Genomic DNA, 10,489 nt, shown 5'->3' with positions numbered 1-10,489 from the left:
CACACACACACACACACACACACACACACACACACACACACTCTTACGAAGGTATTTACGAACTGATTTTACGAGACGCGAGAAGGGTTTCTAAAACTGAGACTGAGTAGAAAAGACTGCCCAACCTAGGGAGAAGAGCTTTTCGGTAGTGGACAGTATGCGGCTATCGCCATCGCCTCGGTCCCCGGCAGCCTCCTGGTGGGAAGCCGGTTAGTCTTGACGTGGCACTTCCCGCCAACTGCTTCCGGGTCGCGGTGAGTGTCGCTTCACGGAGCAGCATGGCGGCCACGGAGGATGAGAGGTTGGCTAGCGGAGAGGGAGAGCGGCTGGATTTCCTGCGGGACCGGCACGTGCGGTTCTTCCAGCGCTGCCTCCAAGTCTTGCCAGAGCGCTATTCTTCCCTGGAGACCAGCAGGTAACTCGAGGCTGCCGCTGCGGGGCTGGCGATGGCGGCCCTCCGGATGCGCGCTGCGGACCGGCCACACAGCCGGGACCCGCGGGGCTGGGCGGCTCTAACACTGCTGCTGGTTTTGTCCTTTCTGCTCTGGAGCCCGGGGTCCCTGCCACTCTGCACTTCCTAGGCCCCCTCCTGCTATCGCCGCTGGCTGCCCGCACCTACTCTCTGCGCCCTTTGAGATGAGTGGAGCTCCAAGCTCAGGACTTTTGGAATCTCTTGGTTCCGCCTCTTTTCACTTCCCAACCATTTTCTGTGAGCTTCCTTTCCCACTTCCTTAACATCCTGTGAGTCACTTTTGTTTCTTGACGTTTTCAAAAGCAGAATACAGAGCGTTTGCCCATCAGCGTACCTGTACTGCCCTTCCCCCTCAATTCTCAATTGACAGGCAGGGCAAACCTCTACTGAGATGTGTTTAGAGTACTATCTCAAGGGATAGGCATGTGGATCAGTGGTAGAGCAACTTTCTAGCATGCTGCAGTCCATGGGTTAATCCCAGCATAAAAAAGTCCAAAACTTGTTCCCTGACCCGTGGGTAAGTCAATAAGAGACCCTAGACGGGGAGTGAGCATGGAAAGGGACAAGAGACACAAGAGATGGAGACAAGACAATTCTGATCAAGTCTCGTTTATTCAAGGGAATAAGCAAGCTAAATATAGGGTAAGGGAAAGGAGGAAGTTCTTGTGTAAATGGGTAACTAACTAGGCAACTTACTAGGCAACCTAACCATGGTCTAATGGTCAGGTGGAAAGTCCCTAACTGCAACATGCAGAAGTCAGAGTGTTCAAAGCACAGGAATAATGGAGCAGTGACTCCTTGCAGAGTTAGTATTTGACATATCAGAACAGCAGAAGAAGCCAAGCGCAACAGGGTGGGCGAAGCTGATCCAGAGAGCTGTAAGTCTCCCACAAACTTGCATCATTGATAAAGTGAAGAGATGTTTGACTTGGCTACCAGTAATGAGTTATGAATTGCATTTTCAAAATCCCATTGTGTATGATGTGTAACATTAGAGTAGTGCATGCTGGCCCTACACAGTATAATTTCTGCCCATATCCTAACAGCAAAAATTGTCTGAACTCATAATCCACTAAATACCTCTCATATAATCATAGCATTCCACATCGACCATTATATATTAGAGCATATGTAACGTCTAAGTGTATTTATTGGCTGAGAGATACTGTCTCCACCTCTCTGTCTAGTACAGTGCACTTGCACAGAATTTTTGAAGATTTATTACTTATGTGTATATATTTGTGTGTCTATGCTTGTGTTTTCAAGTGCCTGTGGAGGCCAGGAGAGGGTATTAGGTCCCCTGGAGGAGAGTCGCAGGTGGTTGTGAGCTGCCCAGTGTGAGTACTGGGAACTGAACTCAGGCTCAGTGCAAGAGCAGCAAGTGTGCTTAACTGCTGAGCCATCTCTCCAGCCCTTCCTATAGAACTTTGAAAATAATTTTTTAGTTTTCTTGTGGTTCATTAATAACCTTTTTAAAAAAGAAAGATGGCAATGTATTGGGGTGTTTTGTGTCCCCCCCATCTTTATTTCACTTTAGTTTTGAGGGTTTTTTTTTGTGTGTGTGTGGTTCATGTTGATTTTAAGTTGCTCATGTTCTTCTTGCTGACAGATACAAAGCAGCCAAGTTTACTTATTTATTTACAGAAGCAAAGTCTTACTACGTAGTCCATGATGGCCTCAAGCTCGCAGGCTGCTTCTTTCTCTTGAGTACTGGGATTATAGGTGTGTGTAACCACACTGGCCAAAGTACCCACCTCTTGGGCTAATGTTGGATGGTATATTTAGATTAGACACCTATAATGTACTTCATTTCTGTTTCTTATACTGTGATCATTAGGGATTGTGTGGAAACAATCACCCTTCCACTGAAGCTTCTCCAGGGTGGCTAACTTCTGTGCTTGTGCGGAGGCTGGACTGTTGCCGGTCTTGACAATTGGACTATATCTTGGCCTGTCTTCAGTCCCTTAATGGCCATTCCATACCCACCCCCATATCTGACCTAATGTCCTCATTACCAATAGATAAAAAACATTGGAAATATGTTAGCAGACTTCCTCCAACCAAAAGGCTAAGAATGTTGGAAAATAAATGAGAGACCTAAAGAGAGCTTTTCCTTAATCTTTAATATTTATCTAATATTTCTACCATATATTGAAAAGGGATTTAATCTATGACTTTCTTTGTTCTGTTGCTTTAAAAACTTCAAACTCTAACTACATTGGAATATGGAATTTAGGGTAACCTGCCTAAATCTGTATTCCTGGGCCATGATTACTCATACTTGGCTCCAGAATAAACTGTCTTAGCCCCTTTAAGGTGAGAGTCATGGTTTTCACGTTCACAGAATAAATGATTTTTCCTTTTTAAATAGCACTGGCATCATGAAAATAAGTATATTATTTACTGTTTTACCAAAGAGCTGTGTTTTTACTAACAAAAACAGAATTTTCAAAACCTGTTTTTGGCAGTGATCACGAGAATTTGGTTACAGTGAACTGAGACAGGTGTGTATTGCACTTTGAGGGAAGCAGAAACAGTCTGACAGTATTTTGGAATCCCTGCTTTGTGTGAGCCAACCAGGCTTCCAGGCTTTGAAACCATTGCTTTACACCTTTCTAGAATAAACCCTTCTGACCTGGACTTCCGAGTGTCTTCAGCAGTGAAGACGTCTGTGTAGATCTTTGGTAGGGCTCTGTATGGAGCAAGTGCTTCTTCTAAATGTTAAACGGGCAGCTCTAGGAAGAAACTAGAGGGCACTGGAGAGATGGACCCACAGTGAAGAGTGTGTGCTGTGCAGTTTCCAGCATCCACAGTGGTTAACTTAGAGGCTGCCTGCAACCCCACCTTCATGGCATCTGACAAGTTTGGCCTCCCTCCCCAGGCACCTACACTCCTGTGCACAAACCCACATATATGGGTACACACATACCCCTTGTTTACCACTCTAGCTAGTGGTGGTACCTGGGAGAATGGAGCCCATAAAGGAAGTGGACTAAAGTTTCATGCAATAACCATAACCAACTTTATTCAGAGCCTCAAACAATTTATACACTGAAAGTTAAGAGGAGTAAAGTGTCCAGTCACAAGAGAAAGCTTCATGTGATGGGCAAGCAGCAACTGGCAGAACTTGGTTTTCCATACAGGCATATAAACAGAAAAAAACAGCCAGTTGTAATGGGTAATCTGAACACTCCTTCCACTACACCTGGGAAGGGCGTGAAAACATAATCCAAGAGCAGTTCTGTGTTTTCAAAGAAACTGAGATCACAGACTCACAGTCTTGTTTTCTTGGAGTTTTCTCACAAGCATTCAGAATTTTCCTCACATGACTCCATTCTTGGACCCTTAATTAAACATACCCCCATAATTAAATCCTTAATTAAGAAAAAGGAAATCTAACAGTGAGCATGCACACATGGAGAGACATGAACACACAACAAATACATACATGCTTTTAGCCTTCAAATGGCTCATATACAAGCTTCAGTGCATTCCTGTATCCCATAGTTGAGTAGGGGTCATGATTCCAAAAGTCCCTTTCTTAAAAATTAAAACAAGGGTTTGACTAGTCTATTCAGTTACTAAGAATAAATCGTGGGTTTTTTGTTTTGCTTTGTTTTCCTACCAGACAAGGAGGGATGCCATTTAAATTATTTTAAAAAGTAGAATGAGGGTTTTGTTGTTGGTGGTGGTTTTTGTTATTGTTTTCCATTTGGTATTTTGTTTTATTTTATTTTGGGTTTAAGCCATAAATAGTTCACTGCTTTGATAGTTAAAGGATATTTTACTTTTTTCCCCCCCTTTTAGGTTGACAATTGCGTTCTTTGCCCTCTCAGGCCTGGACATGTTGGATTCCTTAGATGTGGTGAACAAAGATGATATAATAGAATGGATTTATTCCTTGCAGGTTCTTCCCACAGAAGACAGTGAGTGAGTTTTTAGCATTTTATTTTTAGTATAATTAGCTGTTCTTGGTATGACATGCATGAGATTAGCAAATGATAGAGTTTATTTGTATTCTTGGAGTACTTTATATGTCTTTATTTTTCTTGTAATTCAGCACCCCTTTCTGTCCAGATATAACACATAACTGGTGTCTTGGGAATTACAAATCTAGCAGCACACTATGCTGTATATGCCTGCACTAGTGACTCGCTGTCTGTATTGATTGTATGACCAGTCCTTTAGCATTTGCTCTGTTTTTTATTCTCAGCCATTGTTTATCTACCTTCAGAAAATTTCTCTTGGTCAACTACTGTATTTCTTAACACTTAAAGTTTTTTTTAAGTAAATCTCCAAAATTCATAACTTCACGATTGATTGTTTTGAGAGAGAGAAGTACACAGTGTGTCTTCAGTTTATAGAAAATATAAATTTAGTTCAGATGACCTGTAGTCGTGGTGCGTTGCTCGACAGGTAAAAAGTACTTGCTACAAGCCCAGTGACCTGAGCTTGATCCCTAGGACTCAACATGATAGAAGGAAAGAACCAGTTTTGCCAAATCGTCTTCTGACCTTAACACGTTGTGGCATGCTTGTGGCCCTGCACACACGTACACATACACACAAATACAAAAATGTGAAATACCACAATTGTGATAATTTGTAACTAACTTAGAAAATTAACTAAAATGCTTTGTTATAGTAACAAATTAGAAACAAAATAGGTGCTCATCAAAAATAAAATATTTAAGTAAACTATGACCCAGGAAAAAACGCTGTGTCATAGTGAAATGATAAAGGGAGACGTGTGTATGTATTGACTAAGAGTCTGCTTGTCGCATATGATTAAATGATAAATCGCAAACATTAGACTCAGCATGGTGATGTGTGCCTATAGTTCCAGCTACTTAGAAGCTTGAGGCAGGAGAATTGCTAGAGGACAGGAGTTCTGGACCAGCTTGGGAAATTCATGAGACCCTTTCATCTGGTCTCAAAAACAAGCAAATGAAACACAGGTGTTTTAACATTTAAGTCTGTAAATATTCATGTATAGAGAAAGCCCTTAGTAGGTCATATAGGATATCATTGTGAAAGGGGAAGTAGACAAAGCAGAGGTAGGAGATAGCAGGATAAGATAAACCCACATACTAAGAACATGGGGATGTTCTATCGGGAATTCACCAAGGCCAGCTGGCCTGGGTCTGAAAAAGCCTGGGATAAAACCGGACTCGCTGAACATAGCGGACAGTGAGGACTACTGAGAACTCAAGAACAATGGCAATGGGTCTCTGATCCTACTGCACGTACTGGCTTTGTGGGAGCCTAGGCAGTTTGGATGCTCACCTTACTAGACCTGGATGGAGGTGGGTGGTCCTTGGACTTCCCACAGGGCAGGGAACCCTGATTGCTCTTTGGGCTGATGAGAGAGGGGGAGCTTGATTGGGGGAGGGGGAGGGAAATGGGAGGCGGTGGTGGGGAAGAGACAGAAATCTTAAATAAATAAATTTTTTAAAAAAAGATAATTTTCTAGGTATGTTTTCTGTTTGAATCATCTAATAAAAAAAGTTTCTGATTTTAAATTAAGAAAAAACCTCTCTTCAAACAATGAAAATAAATAATTTGAAACTGATGTCTATGTATAAATATTTATTTGCTAATAGAATAAATAGTATGCATTATTTAATATTTTATAATTTTTCAAAGCATGGCCAAATTGTTATCTGATTTATTCTTCATCAGACCCATAAGAAACTGAGAGACAGAGTGGGGGTAACCAACTGCTTTCTGATTGAATTTTGAATTTCAGGCGCACTTCATAGGAGGAAACACGTGCTTGGCACAGTAAATCTGGGCAGAGCCCATGGTTGAAGAGCTCAAAGGCCCCAGAGATGAACCTGTTGCTGTTTTGCTAAATTGATAATACCAAACTGCCCTGTAAATCTGTAATTCTCTCCCCATTTATTGGTACAGCTCTCAGACCTCATCAAAGAAGCTTGTTTATACAGTAGAGAGTGGTAAAGTAAAACTCAAAACGTACACACACACACACACACACACACACACACACACACACACACACGATAGGAACCAGAACCCAGGGATTCCTGGGCATAAAGGACCTCTGCACTCACAAACTCACTCACAGTGGCTCTGGTTGCCTGAACAAGACCAGCACAAGATCAAGCCAGGTAATGCTCTAGCATGAGAAAGGAGGGGCTCATAAGCTCTCACCCCTAACTGAGGAGCTGTGAACAGCTGGTAACTTCTGGGAGAGGGACAGGACAATGTGCTTTATAAAACTTTCTTTTGTAGATGGCCCTACACGTAGGACTGTATGGGCAGCACAAATTGGAATTCAGGGGTTATTTTAAAAAATGCTCAGTATCCTTAGCCGTCAGAGAAATGCATATCAAAACAACTCTGAGATTCCATCTTACTCCTGTAAGAATAGCCAATATCAAAAACACTGATGACAGCTTATGCTGGAGAGGTTGTCAGGTAAAGGGAAGACTCCTGCCTTGCTGGTGGGAGTGGAAACCGGTATAGCCCCTTTGGATATCAGTATGGCGATTTCTCAGAAAATTAGGAAACTACCTTCCTCAAGACCCAGCAATACCACTTTTGGGTATATACCCAAAGGGTGCTCAATTGTACCACAAGGACATGTGCTCAACTGTATTCATAGCAGCATTGTTTGTCATAGCCAGGACATGGAAACAACCTAAATGTCCCTTGACTGAAGAATGGATAAGGAAAATGTGGCACATTTAGACAATGGAGTACTACACAGCAATAAATAAATAAATAAATAAATAAACAAACAAACAAACAAATAATGGCATCTTGAAATTTTCAGGCAAATGGATGGAACTAGAAAACATCATATTGAGTGAGGTAACCCAGACCCAGAAAGGCAGTTATATGTACTCACTCATAAGTGTTTTTTAAAAATGAAGAAAGCCAACCTACAATTTATAATCCCAGAGAACCTAGACAACAATGAGGACCCTAAGAGAGACATGCATAGATCTAATCTACATGGGAAGTAGAAAACAACAAGATCTCCTGAGTAAATTGGGAGCATGGGAACCATGGGAGAGGGTTGAAGGGGAAGGAAGAGGAAGGAAGGGGAACAGAGAAAAATGTATAGCTCAATAAAATCAATTTTAAAAAAGCAAACAAAGGAATAAAGGAAAAATATGCATAGAAAAAAAGACCCCCCCCCCAAAAAAAAGCTAGTTGTTGGTGGTGCACACCTTTAATCCCAGCACTTGGGAGGTAGAGGTAGGTGGAGTTTGAGGCCGGCCTGGTCTACAGAGCAAGTTCCAGGACAGTCAGGGCTATACAGAAACCCTATGGGGTTGGGGTGTGTGGATCAGAGTTGGTGGAGGAGGTAGGGGGAGGAGGATCTGAGAACGGTCAGACAGAAGAGCAAGTCATAAATATGGCCCAAATACATTGTAAAATTATCAAAGAGTGAAAAAAACTGTGTCTGAGTCCTTGCACAGATGTTAAAAATACAGAGTTGGACTGACATGACATACTTTTGGGTCTCAGTGCTGCCTCAGTGCTCAGGTGCCATGTATACCATTTAAGGAAGTTGTAAATATTTAGTCAGCAACTTCACTCTGGGATTGTAAATGCTCTGCTGCCATCTTACTATTGTGCAGTTAGACACTGGGAGCGTTGGGTCCTTCAGAGGAAGGATTTAGATAGCAAGGGTCAGGTTGGGAATTATATCCTGCCTTCCCTGATCACAGTGAGAGGTTACATTCCGTCATATAAAGGTAATGAGGTCCAGAGGCTTCATAGTTTGTTCATCATAACACACAGTAATGATGCTAGAGGAACCACTAGGGTTGAGTTTTCTGTTCTCTATTGATTCAGTGCAGTATATGCAGTAACTCCGAGGCTATTAAGACAGTAAGTGTGTTGATGTTTTCCTTAGTAGAACCATGTGTGAAACATCAGTAAGAAGGCTGACTACTGAGAGGGGAAAAACCTACTGGCTCTCTCCTTCCTTCCTTCCTTCCTTCCTTCCTTCCTTCCTTCCTTCCTTCCTTCCTTCCTTCCTCCCTCCCTCCCTCCCTCCCTCCTTTCTTTCTTTCCTTTGTATTTTTTTCAAATTGTTCTTCCCTCTTTGCTGTCTCTTTTTTTTTTCCTTTGAGACAACTCTCACTGTAACCTAGGCTATTAGAAGTTGCCATTTAGCCTGAGCTAGTCTCAAACTTGTCTTTCTGCCTCAACTTTATAGAATTTTCAGGCCACCACCACACTTCATTTGCTACTTGAAAAGCAAAAAAATAAAACAGCAATAACAAGACCATTCTTCCAATTGTAGTAAGTGTAAGGTTTCATGTGGGCTAAGTTAGGCATATTTTATATTTGGGAAGTGACAGTTTGAAAAATATACTGCTCCAGCTCTTCATCCCACCCTGGTCTTGAGTCTGGAGGACTACCAGTCTTCAGTGGCCCAGATCATTTCTAATCTCCAGTCTCTTAAGGAAGTCCTCCTTCTGCCATTTTTTAATCGGTTTCTGTCTTGTTCTAAAACTAATCTTTGAAATCTAGAAAATAGACATGAAAGCACCTAACTGTTGATTTGTTTTGTTTCATGTGAGTTATTTGTTTGTTTTGCGGAGCTATGGATTGAACTGCGGCCTGGTGCATGCTAGGCAAATGCTCTGCCATGATCTCTATCCCTAGTCTGGCTATTCAACTTCCAGTTTCTTTGGGTCTTTCTTGACATCTTTAACAAGGAATTGGGAACAATGTGTCCTCCTAATAAGAAAGCCTTGTGATTCTTCAGACCTGATAAGAATTATTTCTATATTTATAAAGGTACACATTTCAAAATAAAATGACTACATTCCTCACTGGAATTTTATCTGCTCAGTGCAGAAACCTAGCTTTTAAAGTGGAATTCAAAACACAAACTCTCAATTCTCTATCCTTAGTCTTCTAAGAGCTAGGATTATAGCTGATTTTTAAATTCTAAAATGTTTCTTAAAGTCCCCTTAAACTTTGTGACCGTCTCCAAAGACTAATAGATTTTCATGGTGACAGTGTACTCTCCTATTTCAAAAAGAAGAAAGGACACTTTTTACTTTGATGATATTTTCCTTCAAAAAAAAAAAAAACCAATGAAAGTGGGAGAGGGGCTCTTCATTTCTTCTTGTTTCACTTTTGATAATGTTTAATTGATCAGTTTTAAATAGTTACTCTTTATTAAGCCATGGTCACTACTATAACCTGCACATATCCCTTACCACTTGTAAGACCCCTGCAGCATACTGCTTGCGGTGTTGCTGTTTCAGTTAGGAAATAGAAGAGATTTCTGGAGCGTGCTTGTGGTCTCATCACCTGGGGGCATAGACAGGAGAATCTGGAGCTCAAGGCCTTGGCTGTGTAACACTTTGAAGGACATCTTGAGCTATGTGAGACTGTCTTAGACAGACAGAAAAAGAAAAAGAAACCAACTTAGGTTGTTACTTGCATGTAGAACACAAGTACTAGGAAGAAAAGGTCATGAATTTGAGTCTGGTTCCTTGTGCCTGTGCTAAGGCCCCTAATGATAGTACATTTGAGCATCAGTTTCCTTGTTGCTGCTTCTCAGAAGTTATGGATTTAACCCAACTCAAACTAGGAAGTAGATGTGTATTCATTTGTCTCTAAGGAAGTGATATTTTACTCAGAAGCATTTTCTTTGAACCCAGACTATGTGTATGTAAAACACCTAACTGGATTGCCCTAAGTTGTCGGGGGCTCTAGAACTGCCTAATAAGTGTATAGACCTACACTCAAAATATACATAGAGCAGAAGTGGAAGTGGAATCAGATTTTTCTAGCAAAGTGTCAACAAGTTGGTAGCTTGGAAGGAGATCTTTAAGTGGGGGTAGAGGGATCGAGATTCAGATTGTCTAGAGAAAGGCACGTTGACACTGTTTACCTGAGATTCAGATTGTCTAGAGAAAGGCACGTTGACACTGTTTACCTGAGAGTCAGATTGTCTAGAGAAAGACACATTGACACTGTTTACCTGAGAGTCAGATTGTCTAGAGAAAGACACATTGAC

At 41.5% G+C, this 10,489-nt stretch overlaps 1 protein-coding gene across 1 annotated transcript in view; it reads left to right on the top strand.

The window, feature by feature from the left end:
• Positions 1-259: 259 nt before the first annotated feature.
• The window catches only part of Pggt1b (protein geranylgeranyltransferase type I subunit beta), a 39,603-nt gene continuing 29,373 nt past the window's right edge, over positions 260-10,489 (top strand). The window contains exons 1-2 of the mRNA XM_005356070.2: positions 260-415; positions 4,280-4,398. Coding sequence (XP_005356127.1) covers positions 279-415; positions 4,280-4,398 — 256 coding nt within the window. The 5' untranslated portion in view covers positions 260-278. The remainder of the gene's footprint in view (positions 416-4,279; positions 4,399-10,489) is intronic.

The sequence above is a fragment of the Microtus ochrogaster genome, chromosome 18, assembly GCF_000317375.1.
Source record: "Microtus ochrogaster isolate Prairie Vole_2 chromosome 18, MicOch1.0, whole genome shotgun sequence".
Classification (NCBI taxonomy): Eukaryota; Metazoa; Chordata; class Mammalia; order Rodentia; family Cricetidae; genus Microtus; species Microtus ochrogaster.
This window is presented reverse-complemented; position numbering and strand designations above follow the sequence as displayed.